Source organism: Cyprinus carpio, chromosome A18 (genome assembly GCF_018340385.1).
Source record: "Cyprinus carpio isolate SPL01 chromosome A18, ASM1834038v1, whole genome shotgun sequence".
Taxonomy (NCBI): domain Eukaryota; kingdom Metazoa; phylum Chordata; class Actinopteri; order Cypriniformes; family Cyprinidae; genus Cyprinus; species Cyprinus carpio.
The window spans coordinates 19,328,584-19,342,980 of record NC_056589.1 but is presented as its reverse complement, the minus strand read 5'-3'; the positions used below and the strand labels follow the sequence as shown (position 1 = coordinate 19,342,980).

Below are 14,397 nucleotides of genomic sequence, written 5' to 3'. Positions count from 1 at the left end.
ATATTAACAGGATTTATTTATAAGAAAGATATAGACTGTACACAGTTTTCAAAAAGACTTTTGAAAAATGATAATATATCTGATTAATGTGCATCAAAAACATGGAAGTGCGCTTTGAATTTGTGCAAATGTTAAGCATGTGATTATAAGTAGAAAACACAAATGACACACTCATTGCAAAAGCATAAATCTAACATACAAACTTCAATTATACAGTCTTATACTTTTCCAGTTTAAATAAAATTTTCTCAGGCCATTCATGAAATTGTTTCCATTGAACATGGCTATACAGTTTATACAGCATATATTTACTGTTTTAAGGATAACTAACTTAGCTGCCCTGAGTAAGCTTATCAAATGTCACAATTCAAATTAATTTGTCCTTCACACCTCTAGCAGAGAAAAGTCCCAGACTGAAGACATATACTATACAAAGTCCACTGACCACACTAAAGAATGCAGCTCCTGCTGTGTTTGAAAGGGTGACTGGTAGCAAATGAGCATGAAGCCACTGCTTTTGTGCAGCCATGTCAAGATCAATGGCAGTCATCTGGAAATGTGTGCCAATTATACCGAATACGTGGAAGAGCTGATGACTGTGGCATCTGAAGGATGCATTAAAGAACCACAGTTTAGAGTTTACTGAGGTTTGAAAGCATCCTACCAGCATCATGCGATCTAAATTCATGATTCTTTGTTTAAAGAGAAATGCAGGGATCTGTAATTGTGCCTATGTAGTCAAAACTGCCAGGAGCCAAGTGTTCAGGCAGGTGTGTGGCAAAAAGTGAGCCAGTAAAGACAGCCAGATGTGCTGATGGTGAACAGTACTGGCCTCATTAACAGTGCAACCCTCAACATTGCACATAAAGATCTACAAAAGAAGGCAGGACACATTAACAGTGCATACTTTAAAATTGATTTAAATTTTTTAAATTTGTTGGAATTTCAAATACAGCCAAAACAATGAGTTCAGACCAAAACAAAACAATTGACAACAGCTATAGGAAACATAATATTTGTGAAAAGTGCTATTAATCCATTTATCTGGAAATGAGTAAGAAAAGTAGGTGATGGCAGACCCTGTTGTTGATCAATTACACAAATAAACAAAAAAGTTAGGTTAATTAGGACATAAGTATATAACTATATTTTATCCAATAGTTCCTAGATACCAAGGCTGTAGAAGCTGAGTGCTCCATAATCAAAGAAAAAGCAGATGTGCCTGGCTCGTTCTGATATGGAAGGTATGAGCACAGCTGGAAGCGAGTGGGTACACACAGCATGACAACAGGAAAACCAGAAAGGGCCAGGTGAAAGGATCATACCGTCAACAGTTTCCATAAGAAAAACCTTGCAAAAAATAAAATACAAATCAATTTCTTTACATTTTAAAACCTCAAGCATGCATCAATAGCTGTGGTACAGCAGAGGCACCAATGCTCTTGCATTAAAAAGTATCTTTTAATATTAGTAAAAATTTGCACGTTTTCAGCACATTTTAAGTAGTTTGAAGTTTAAATGAATGTGGCAAAAATTAAGTTGATCTTGCAGAAGGCTCTATGTCACACTGTCTCAAGTTTTCTGCAACCTCTCTAATGTTTTACTGTACATGAGTAATGTAGAGTTCAGTCTTCAATGCAGTGAGTTTAAAGTATAATTTAGTTAATCTTGTAGGAAGCTCAAATGAAATTCAAATTTCTCAAATATTGAGGGTTTCATTTGTTAGCTGGAACCCTATGGCTGGAACAGACTTAGCACACAGTCTTTGGCAGAGCTGGATGGGTGGCGTTACCCTGAAATGATGCCATCCTCATGGAAGACCTATACAATGAAACAAATAGTGATTTGAAAATCATATTTATCAATTTAATGTGTCTGCTTTAATAATTCATGACTGACATGATAAGTACAGGTCCTTCTCAAAAAATTAGCATATTGTGATAAAAGTTCATTATTTTCCATAATGTAATGATAAAATTAAACTTTCATATATTTTAGATTGATTGCACACCAACTGAAATATTTCAGGTCTTTTATTGTTTTAATACTGATGATTTTGGCATACAGCTCATGAAAACCCAAAATTCCTATCTCAAAAAATTAGCATATCATGAAAAGGTTCTCTAAACGAGCTATTAACCTAATCTTCTGAATCAACTAATTAACTCTAAACACCTGCAAAAGATTCCTGAGGCTTTTAAAAACTCCCCAGCCTGGTTCATTACTCAAAACCGCAATCATGGGTAAGACTGCCGACTGACTGCTGTCCAGAAGGCCATCACTGACACCCTCAAGCGAAGGGTAAGACACAGAAAGAAATTTCTGAATGAATAGGCTGTTCCCAGAGTGCTGTATCAAGGCACCTCAGTGGGAAGTCTGTGGGAAGGAAAAAGTGTGGCAAAAAACGCTGCACAACAAGAAGGGGTTTTCTGAATGTATAGGATGTTGTGGGGGTGGACCGATTCCAGACCTTGGGGGACCTGCGGAAGCAGTGGACTGAGTCTGGAGTAGAAACATCCAGAGCCACCGTGCACAGGGCGTGTGCTTTTGAACCAGAAACAGCGGCAGAAGCGCCTGACCTGGGCTACAGAGAAGCAGCAATGGAATGTTGCTCAGTTTCCAAAGCACTTTGTTCAGATGAAAGCAAATTTTGCATGTCATTCGGAAATCAAGGTGCCAGAGTCTGGAGGAAGACTGGGAGAAGGAAATGCCAAAACTGCCTGAAGTCCAGTGTCAAGTACCCACAGTCATTGATGGTCTGGGGTGCTATGTCAGCTGCTGTTGGTCCACTGTGTGTTTTATCAAGGTACAGGGGTCAATGCAGCTAGCTATCAGGAGATTTTGGAGCACTTCATGCAGTGATCTTTAAAGCTTTATGGAGTTGAAGATTTTGTTTTTCAGCACGACCTGGCACCTGCTCACAGTGCCAAAACCACTGGTAAATGGTTTACTGACCATGGTATTACTGTGCTCAATTGGCCTGCCAAACTCTCCTGACCTGAACCGCATGAGAAAATGATATTGTGAAGAGAAAGTTGAGAGACGCAAGACCCCAACACTCTAGATGAGCTTAAGGCCGCTATTGAAGAGGGTTCCATAACACCTCAGCAGTGCCACAGACTGATTGCCTCCATGCCACGCCGCATTGAAGCAGATTTCTGCAAAAGGATTCCCACCAAGTCTTGAGTGCATAAAACTGAACATAATTATTTGAAGGTTGGCGTTGTATTTAAAACACTTTTCTTTGATGGTGAAATATGCCTAATTTTTTTTGAGATAGGAATTTGGAGTTTTCATGAGCTGTATGCCAAAATCATCAGTATTAAAACAATAAAAGACCTGAAACATTTCAGTTGGTTGCAAAATCTAATATTTATCAGTTTATTTTTTGTCATTACATTATGGAAAATAATGAACTTTTATCACAATATGCTAATTTTTTGAGAAGGACCTGTATACAACCAGTATACAACACATTCAACATTGCCATCTACAGAGTTCCTTGATTCTTTGTGACTGCTGGACTTCTTCTCTTTAGTGTTCTTCTTTATTATAATATCTCACAGTCCAGTCACCAACTAACACTTTCTATAAAACTCCTCCCTAAGTGTGCCTATGGGAGTTAACCATTTCAATACAACATTTGAAATCCATAAATCTTAAACATAAAGCTGTTTATGTGGAAAAACACATGAAAACTAATTAAAATGTAAGAATGTGTTGCTGTTTAATTAAACACTTGTGTTTCAGGATACATGGAGAAAATAAATGTCTCCAACAGCCTTTCATAAAGCTGTTATGAGCATCAGTGCAATAGACAGGGTTATCTAACCCTATTATTTTTATTACCCTAAAAATATTGATTTCAGTTATGATCATTTTTATAAAAAAAAAAAAAAAAAAAAATCATGTGCTTGGCAACATTTAGTGCCATCTAATGGATACATTCTGTATTGCGCGCAACGATTACAAAACAGTCGGTTTCATACGTCACTGAATGTAGTCAAAATACGTGTCTGTGCACGAGTAGCGGTGTTGACCTCTGAGGATTTCCCGATCTGGTGGTGAATGTAATGCAGATCGTTTTAGATTTGCAGGTAAGAAAGTAAATGCATGATTCCAGTCGATCGGAGCGTATCTACAATGTGTAACAGTGGTGTATTTGACATGCTTTGTTGACCTCTTTCAAACAGAAAGTTGACTTTAAATGGCACGCGGGAGGGCTCGGACAGATTCCTCCGCATCGAAGCAGACGAAGAACGTCAATTCAAAGAAAATACCGAATGAAGAACAACATCAAACACTCTCCAAGAAGCTGAAAGCCAAACAAGAAGCCAAGACAGCATCAAAAACGGGTGAGCAAATCTACGAGTTAAGAGTAATTCCACAGCTTTGTTTAAATATGCAAAAAGTTTCATTCATGAATAGAAAAAAACTTTTTCCATTAACCAACCAGTCACAAATATAGATTTTCTAATGTTCTAAACTGTTTTTATGTAATGTACAGAAACCTACATACAAGCAAGTGTCAAATGTATTGGAGGTCAGAAGAAAGTGGGCCAAACAAGTATCCTTCACTACATTTACAAAAGCTCCTTGGGACAGAGCATCCATGCTCAGCTGCGCCAGGTGATATCAAGCACATAACACAGGCAAATATATATGGTAATATGCTATGGCCTATTGCCTATGCACTGTGTACTTTATAGAAAATTTGTGCAAGAACCCACCAACTACAAATATTACAGCAGCAACTCTTCCTTGTGTTATAGTGTCTGCAAGAGCCTTTTGTACGCTCACTTGGAACCTACAAACTTCACCGCACAGCAAGTCCCTTTGATCGGAGGGTCACTTGCCTGGAATGGCATCCCACCCATCCCACCACTGTTGCAGTGGGCTCCAAAGGTGGAGACATCATCCTGTGGGATTATGATATGCTGAATAAGAGAACTTTCATACAGGGGGTGAGATGAAGCTGAACTGAAGTGAAGAATATACTGTTCAGAAAGAAGACAAAACGTATTTGGACACTTCCTAGTTGAATTTGCAAACATGACTCAGGAAAGTGAAGTTACTTTTGAAAAAATGTCTAGCGTCATTTGTTTGCAGATGCAACTTGGTTTTAATATTTGTCTAATGCAATGACATACATACAATTTAGGTGTCAATTAAGTGTCCAAATACCTTTGGGATTTCAGTACACTTTTTCAGTATACTGTTTTTCTCTGCAGTATAGTTTACCGATATACACAGTTTGTTTCCTCACTTAAAATAAACAAATAAATAAATGCTTAAATAGTATTATTCATTCACTCATTGTGCTTAGTCACTGATTATTTTGCTTTTAATTAAACGTAATGTTCTATTAGACTTCAGGTTATCTAAGATAAATGTGGAATGTATTGTGAATGTTGGTGTGTTATTGGCTGTGTTGAAGAACATCGTTTGTCTTCATTTCCTAAATCTGTAATCATGTACAACCCATATTCCTCCCTGATTATTGAGTTCTCCCTTCTCATGACTTGGTTTGGCAGTTACCAGTATATGTAGATATAACAAGCCTGTTTTTGTCTATTGTGTCCATACAGAAGGGAGCTGGTGACTTTATAGGAGGGATGAAGTTCTGCCCCACAGATGTGTCCAAAATCTTTGTTGCTTCTGGTGATGGCACAGTAAGCGTGCAGAGTTTTGAGGGCCTCCAAAGTCAGATATTGTCTCGAACCCCAGGTTGTGGCCATGACCACCATGATCTTTGGTGAGGACAGTGCTTGTGTGAACTCTTGTGGATTGCCCTACAGTGTTGGGAAATCAAATATACTTTACATATTTACATAATGCATGTTTATGTTTGGCATTTTATATTGCTGTTCTGCAAAAACAGTTGCCTTTCAGCATGCAGTATAGATCGACTGTTGATTTGTCTGAGATTGCTTGCCACATTTGTCTCTCAGAAAGTCTCTGCTTCTTGAAAAGGTGTGATCACTGCCATTTTAACTTGGTTTGGTGGTGTGTGTGTATTTGTGTGTATTTCACTGCCATTATATCCAGTATAAATTGGATATTATGTGAAGATGTATTTGTGTATAGTTTTAATGCCACAAATGTCACTCTCCCAGTTACTGGTACTGCTGTTTGGACGTGTCTGTTAGTCGTCAGATGCTTGTGACTGGAGATAATACTGGACGACTTCTTCTGTTTGGCCTGGATGGACATGAGGTAAGTGAGGGAAATACCTAAATAAATTTTCATTGCCAAAAAAAGAATATGAGTATATATAAATTATTGTATTAAAATTTTTATTTATTTTTTCCAAAACATTTAGATTTTCAAAGAGAAGCTGCACAAAGCCAAAGTGACCCATGCAGAATTCAACCCTCGGTGTGATTGGCTGATGGCTACATCCTCTGTTGATGCTACAGTCAAGCTGTGGGACCTCAGAAATATTAAAGACAAAAGCAGTTATATCGCTGATTTGCCTCATGAAAAACCAGTCAATTCTGGTGAGAGGCTATATAATCAGTAAAGCGAGGAGGGGAAAAGTAATTAAAAAAAAAAGTCTCTCAACTGTACAATGCAAATAAATTGAAATGAATGTTCTTTTTTTTCAGTGTACTTTAATCCAACAGACAGCACCAAGCTCCTTACTACAGACCAGAGGAACCAGCTCAGGGTATATTGTTCATATGACTGGTCTAAACCTTATCAAATAATTATTCATCCTCATCGACACTTCCAGCACTTAACACCCATCAAGGTAAGAGTTCCTTTAGCCTAAACTGCAAACTTTCCATGTTGTTTATGTTGTAATCAAGTTTACAGGCATATTAGTGATCCAGGACTATTGACGTCATAGAGTTTAGTTTTGCTCTTTTTTTTCTTATTTTTTTTTGGATTAGGATGTTTGGCATCATATTTGTTGGCTGTTAGTGGCTGGCCGTTACCCAGATGATCAAGTATTAGTCAATGACAAGAGAACTATTGACATTTGTTGTATTGTGGTTGAGCTGAGAGACCCCAATGCTGCTGGTATCATATCTGTAAGAATGTTTTTGTTTTTTTCCTTTAAATATAAAAAATATATAATGTTAATGATTAGAATTCCTAAAATTATATACATTACCACTCAAAAGTTTGGAGTTGGATTTTTTTTTAAGAAATGGACGCTTTAATTCAGTGAGGATGCAGTAAATTGATCAAAAGTGAGAGGGAAGACTCTTAGAATATTACAAAAGATTTCTATTGCTGTTCTTTTGAATTTTCTATTTATCAAATAATGAAGAAAAAATTATCATGATTTCCCCAAAGGTACAGTTTTAAACATTGATAAAAATGTTTCTTGAGCACCAAATCAGCATATTATTTTTTCAGAAGGATCATGTGACACTGAAGACTGCTTTGCCATTACATATATAAATTATTTTTTAGTAAATTTAAAAATATATATATTTCACAGTATTACTGTTTTTAATGTATTTTTCATAAAATTATCATAGCCTTGGCAACCATAAGACACTTCTTTAAAAAATGTTTTGAACGGTAGTATATATATATATATAATCGTAGGTGGACTTGATATCTGATTGCAGGCACCACTATAATATCTCATGTTTATTTTATTTCAGCTCAACAAGTTTAGTCCAGCTGGAGATGTGCTGGCTTCTGGAATGGGTAAAATATCATTTACTGTTTATAGTCAAAGTAGCCAGGACTGATAGATGATTTAATTAATTCAGAAAGTTGTAAACTTTAATTACAGGCTATAACATTTTGATCTGGAACCGGGAGGACACACTGAACAGTGTTAATCGGAAACAGACAATGGAGAAAGTGGAGGACAGTGGAGGCAGACCTGGAACCTCCAGATCCCAGCATCGCACTCAGCAGCATACGAACAGAGACAGAAGAGCAGCTGCTGATGATGCCAAACTCAAGAAAAAGCTGTCATCAACAGAGACCAAGTCAAAGACCAAGAGCAAGACAGAATGCAAGACATCAAAAGCAAAGAAAAAGTGAGAGAGAATACACTGAGCTTTAAAACTAGATACTAAAGGTCTCAGGCTCATGTCAATATATAAACCCTGGAACAACAAAAATTAAACTAAGGACTTGTTTTATTACCTTTTATAGGTCCTTAAATATGTATATTCTGATCAAAATAAACTTTTGTACTTTTTGACATTAAAATCTTCATGTTATGTGTCTTTATTGGTGTAATAAGAGGATCATATTATTTACAAACTATTCTTTGAGTCATATAAACCAGGTACAAATAATCAGGATGATACTTTAAATGATGTTTATTTAACAAAGTTCAGGAGGAACACGTTTAGATGATCTACTTAATCAGCACGAGAGGAGGCCCATATATATATATATATATATATATATATATATATATATATATATATATATATATATATATATATATGGTGCTTTTCTGAAGTGTGAAAAGTGAATCAATGGCATGTTTATTGCTAGTTAAGACTTGCGTAGCTGAACAAAAGTATTATTTGCAAAACGACCAAGAATATCCATCCAGGCCTGCTGCTCTGACTCCAGCCTCTGATTTCGTGCCTGGTAGGCTGAATAGATAGTCCCGAGGAGGAGGGTCTCAAAATGGGCCTGAGTGAAAGACTTGTCTTCCTCTTCCAGCATAGCCAGAAACTTCTCCATTGCAGACACAGTCTTTGGGATACTGTCGTTTATGAGAGATAAGAAAGCTCGCCCTTGTCGCATAGATGCAATTTCTTGATCCTGCATGACAACGTTATTGTCGACATCAATCTCCAGTCCTCTCCATAAGAACTAGGATAAAAAAAAAAAAAAAGAGCTGATCTGTATAGTATGGAGCTTGTTAATGGATGTGTTGATGGGGGAAAAATTAGCTTCTGTTTGCTTGCAAAACATTTGTGTTTTTTTTTTAAGTATTGTGTTCAAACCTACATTGATTTTTTTTTCTTTCACCTCATTAAAAATTTCTTAAGAAAATGCTAAAGTTTTTGAGAGTGAATGCAAAGTTTCTTGGGGAACCCAAAAGTTTTGCTTGCAAATTCAAAAAATATATTAATTTGATTATTATTATTTTTTATTTTATTTATTTATTTATTTATTTGAATCCTTTTATCTCATCTTTCCCGTCACCATGTGCCCTTCAGGGCCCCATTGAGTTGTTTCTAAAGCATTTGTTTATATTTGTGGTTAGATCATAAGATTTTAATCATAACATTTGGTTTCTGGAGTGTGAGAACTGATTAAATATTCCATATAGTCTCTCAATACAGTGTTATAAAATCTGCATGCATAAAGATTATGTACAAATTAGACATTTTTGAAAAATTTGAGATAAAATGTAGAATAAATTTCTGCATAACATGTTATGTAAATCAATAAAGTCTATTAAGTTTTATATTAAAAAGCCCATAAACAAGCGTGTCAGAATGTATTCAAGAGAAATTTTATCATTTCAGTGACACATTGCCATAGTCTATAGTTTTTAACTGATCTTTGAAATAAATCTGTTTTCCCTACAATAGTGATTTCATTTAATGTACATTAATACATGGTCAAATTAATTGTGGCTATGTGGAATGTATTATGGCTATACCTCCTTACCTCAAACATCAGGTTAGAATCACTCACAGATCTGATAAACCCTTGATGTGCGAGTCCTTCGTGCAGAACAGCTGAAACATCTGCATGACAGCACACAGACTCATGAGTTATGTGGAAAGCATTCAGCTTGAGCTGTAAGTCAAACAAGTCTGAGCTATTGGTCAGTGCTATATGAGCAATGACATGATAAACTGAATATGAATAATACAAAATCAGAGTTTTAAGTATCAAGCAGTGATCGCAGAGGGAAAATATGAGGCGATTCTGACGTCACGATTGACAGAAATCATGTCCAACATGCCACAGAAGTGCAAGTGCCGCAGCCCAACAGCGCTGGTATAGCTAATAAAATCAAGTAGGCTACTACTACTATGATCACAAGGGGAAAAAAAATCTGCACATATGATTAAAATCTAAACAGAAGTGTATAACAACAACAGAAGCATTGCACATGTCCTCACGTTAAGTTCAAAAATCTTTACCTGAGGTTTTCCAGGGCTCCCTGAAGCCAACGAGACACAGGACAACCCATAAAACTTTGATCTGAGTCAACAACATCGCCACAAATATAAAACTGCACTTGATTCACGCAGCTTTCAGTCGTCATCCGTTTTAGCCCGACAAAAAAGTGGTTCCCGAGTCAGTCCTTAGTGCGTCGCATTTTTCCACCAGCGGAAAAAGACCATTTGAGCCAAACTGGGAGAGTAAAAATGCGACTACAAGTGATAGTGAGTAATATCTGTATCCTTTTTATTGTAAATAATTGTAAGATGATATTGTGTATCCATCATTAAGACGTTTTTAACCAAAATACAATGAGTCCATAATAACGCTTTCCTTAAGTGATAGTTATTTGAGAAGACGTTTAATATATATATATATATATATATATATATATATATATATATATATATATATATATATATATATATATATATATATATATATATATATATATATATATATAATTTTTTTGATATGCATTGCAGTGACAGGCCTCCAACACATGGGCGCAGCAGAGAGTCACGTAAACACGCGGTGACGTCAATTCGAAAAACGTTCGGTTTACTTCCCGAGGCTTACAAGCAGTCTTCTGGTATGGCAAAGATTTAACACATGCTTACATTTATAAACGATAACGCGCATGTGCTGTCTACACTTTTACATCTGACACGTTGTTTTCTCCTGCATTCGATTGTGAATTCATTAGGATGGTGAAAGTTACCCAGACATTAATTTAGATGGCTAAAGTTAGCATTAGCTGCACAGTTTATCATAGATGGACATCATTTGACTAAGTGAAGTGCTCAGTCATTTTTTACGCTGATTTAAGTACCAAGTCGGTTCTGGTGGAACCGTATCAATGCAAAATCATTATAAATATCTTATTAAACTATATGATATATTATTTTGTGTAGATGGCAAGCAGCAGTTTCATTCATAAATAAATCTACATATGGCTTTACATTAATCTGACAGCAATTTTAGAGAGTTATATCCCAAGGCAAATCCCATCCTGCCAGTCAACAATTAAAACTACATGACTGTACCCTTCTGAAAGACAGCTGACCCAGTAAGTCATTCATTTAGTATTCAGGTGAATCTGCTTTAGATTAAAGGTGCCATGGAGTCCGGTGAAGACGGGGGTTACAGTGTTGGAGGTCCATCAGGGGATGAAAACTACTTCCAGGGCTACACCTTCACCGATCGCTCCCATTCCAGCCGTGTTGTGAAGAGCATCATGGACTTGTGTCTGGAGGATGGGTTGTTTGCAGACGTCACTATCACTGTGGACAGCAAAGAGTTCCAGCTTCACCGCCTGGTGCTCTCAGCACAAAGCTGCTTCTTCAGGTCCATGTTCACCTCTAACCTTAGAGAAGCTTTTGATCGTAATATTGAGCTGAAGGATGTCAGTGCACCAGTCTTCCAGTCATTGGTGGACTACATCTACCATGGGACCATCAAACTAAGGGTTGAAGATCTGCAGGACACTTATGAGATGGCTGATATGTATCGGCTCACTGCCCTGTTTGAGGAATGCTCTCGCTTCCTGTCACGAACTGTGGATATCAAGAACTGCCTCCAGGTGAAAGCTTCGGTTTTATTTACTACCATACACAAAAAATGCTTTGATAAAAGTCAGCTGAATCCGTAGAAAACTGGTAACCACTTTTTTTTATTTCAGGTGATGTGGTTGGCAGACAGACACAGTGACCAGGAGTTGTATACAGCTGCCAAGCACTGTGCCAAGATTCACCTGATTCAGCTGCACCAGACAGAAGAGTTCCTGAACTTGCCATTGTGCCTTCTCGTGGATATCATTAAAGGTGAACGAATGGCATATTTGATCCACTTTAGATGAGAGACTGTGATCAGAAAGAGTCAGAAATAATGTTAACTTGAGCATCTGCTTCTTTAGATGGTGTGCCAAGCTCACAAAATCCAACTGCAGCTATTGAATCTTGGATAAATCACAACAAAGTCGAACGAGAGGAATATTCTGATATGCTTCTAGACAGCCTAAAGGTCAGTGATAGATAAAATGGGTATCACACAATATGTTAAGCAATAATTTACCTTTAATGCTCTTTAATTTGATATTCTGTATTCTTTAGATAAAAACATATTCAGGGCTCAGCTGCTTTAGTTATATATTTACAAAGGTTTGTTTATTTATTGATTTTCTTTCACTGGCTCAGTCAGGTCTGTAGTTAAGATTTCTACTCATCCTCCCAAAATTTTCACTGGTTCTAACACAAACAAATTATGAATTATTTATATATATATATATATATATATATATATATATATATATATATATATATGACAGAATACATATATCTCTAACAGAATATCTGTTAACCAGCTAGATTATTTTACCTAGCTGATCACTTTAACACTTTACACATTTTAACACTTTAATATTGACAAAGCAGAATACACAGCTGTTGTTTTTTATTATAATTTAGTTTGCATGCTCATTGTTGACTTTGTTGTGTTTTAGGAGATTGGTGAAAAAGTGCACATATACTTAATTGGGAAGGAAGACACACGCACACACTCATTGGCAGTGTCTCTTCATTGTGATGAGGACGACGCCATCAGTATCAGCGGCCAGAACAGCTTGTGTCACCAGATCACAGCTGCCTGCAAGCATGGGGCTGATCTATATGTTGTAGGGGGCTCCATACCGCGACGCATGTGGAAATGCAACATGCACACTATGGACTGGGAGCGCTGCGCCCCTCTGCCCCGGGACCGTCTGCACCACACATTAGTGTCTGTGTCCACAGAGGATGCCATATACTCATTGGGAGGCAAGACCCTCCAGGACACTCTCTCCAACGCTGTCATTTCCTACACAGTACAGGACAACATATGGAAAGAGACCACTCAGCTGGACACAGCTGTGTCAGGTGCAGCCGGAGTCAATTTGGGAGGCACCATTTACCTTTTGGGTGGGGAGGAAAATGACATGGACTTCTTTACCAAACCGTCTCGCCTTATCCAGTGCTTTGACACGGCCACACAGAGGTGTCAGACCAAGCCCTACATGCTGCCTTTTGCCGGATGCATGCATGCTACCGCCCATAAGGACCTTATCTTTGTGGTGGCAGAGGGCGACTCTCTGGTGTGCTATAACCCTCTGCTGGACAGCTTCACTCGGCTGCGCTTCCCTGAAGTGTGGAGCTGCGTGCCATCTCTATGGAAAGTGGCCAGCTGCAACGGATGTATCTACGTTTTTAGGGACAAATGCAAGAAAGGTGATGCAAACACTCTGAAGTTGAATCCTGCCACGTCGGTTGTCTCAGTTATCAAGGGAATCAAAATCCTCCTCACAAACTGGCAGTTTGTTTTGGCCTGAGATGTTCTACGTAATGCATTGAACCATGATAAATGTACTATGGTGATATCAGTTATGTTCTGTGATATTGATTGAATAGACAGCAGTCATGTAGAAGTTGTTACTGTGTGTACAAGCTTTATAATGTCATGCGAAGTGTTACACAGTAGAACACCGTAAAGTGTTAATGAAGGCCAAATGTAATGTGTGATGTTTGTCATTTGCAGTTGACCATTGAAGTTTGTCAAGCTTTGGTGAAACCTTCCAACATGCTTTTCATTTCGATTTCAAAAGGACTTTATATTTAATTTCTTTTTACTCTGTTAACATTCCACAACATGTATCTTTAATCTTAATCCACAAGAACTTATCTGTACACAGCACTTACTGAATTAGCTGAATACATCTGCAGTGTAAACAGTTGTGAATTGGATATAGTAACTACCTTCTAATGAGTGATAATGTGCAATGTCTGCCAACATAATCTGCAAGTAAGAAAATGTTTTCAGATTAACAATGCAAAATATCCTCAAGACCACTGATAAAAAATATTTTAGTACCATTGTCAAGGGCCATTTAAGTAACATTCATAATGAAAGTTTGCAAGAAATTTGCTCATATTGCATCTATCTCGCTTAATGTTAATTTCTCTGTTGTCACCTTTGAACTCAGAGGTTTGTGACTGGACAGGAACTTCATACCACTTCAAGCTGGTTTGAAAGTTGCTCGATACAACTGTTTACATTTTACTTCATCATGCAGTATATGTAGAAGCAGTCCATTCATTGTCTGCCAGAGACACAAGTTAGCTTATTTTTGTTGACTTTTGTGGCTGGTTCAGAATATTGTTAGTTACAATGATTTGGCTTTTGAAGTCATAGACCAATAAATGTCTGTATTGATTTTTCTCTTGAATTAAAAGCTAAAAAATTAGGTATTAC

At 37.2% G+C, this 14,397-nt stretch overlaps 3 protein-coding genes and 1 pseudogene across 3 annotated transcripts; 2 read left to right on the top strand and 2 right to left on the bottom strand.

Annotated features, from left to right (window-relative positions):
- Positions 1–166: 166 nt before the first annotated feature.
- On the bottom strand, positions 167–2,751 carry LOC122148638 (annotated as a pseudogene).
- Positions 2,752–3,952: 1,201 nt separating this feature from the next.
- On the top strand, positions 3,953–8,184 carry LOC109109984 (DNA damage-binding protein 2-like). Its single transcript, XM_019123028.2, has 11 exons — positions 3,953–4,097; positions 4,194–4,355; positions 4,508–4,629; positions 4,773–4,964; positions 5,589–5,755; positions 6,117–6,216; positions 6,323–6,500; positions 6,609–6,754; positions 6,897–7,037; positions 7,623–7,668; positions 7,757–8,184. The coding sequence occupies exons 2-11, from the start codon at positions 4,208–4,210 to the stop codon at positions 8,011–8,013; spliced, it is 1,497 nt and encodes a 498-aa protein (XP_018978573.2). The 5' UTR covers positions 3,953–4,097; positions 4,194–4,207; the 3' UTR covers positions 8,014–8,184.
- A 44-nt stretch (positions 8,185–8,228) lies between these two features.
- Positions 8,229–10,230, bottom strand: LOC109109978 (protein FAM180B-like). The gene is made up of 3 exons (XM_019123020.2): positions 10,095–10,230; positions 9,613–9,692; positions 8,229–8,805 (listed from the first exon to the last, which is right to left on the bottom strand). The coding sequence occupies exons 1-3, from the start codon at positions 10,168–10,170 to the stop codon at positions 8,479–8,481; spliced, it is 483 nt and encodes a 160-aa protein (XP_018978565.1). The 5' UTR covers positions 10,171–10,230; the 3' UTR covers positions 8,229–8,478.
- Positions 10,201–14,389, top strand: LOC109109967 (kelch repeat and BTB domain-containing protein 4-like). Its single transcript, XM_042775281.1, has 6 exons — positions 10,201–10,340; positions 10,602–10,708; positions 11,225–11,698; positions 11,798–11,939; positions 12,032–12,138; positions 12,617–14,389. Exons 3-6 carry the CDS (start codon positions 11,237–11,239, stop codon positions 13,475–13,477), a joined length of 1,572 nt encoding a protein of 523 aa, XP_042631215.1. The 5' UTR covers positions 10,201–10,340; positions 10,602–10,708; positions 11,225–11,236; the 3' UTR covers positions 13,478–14,389.
- The last annotated feature ends 8 nt before the right edge of the window (positions 14,390–14,397 follow it).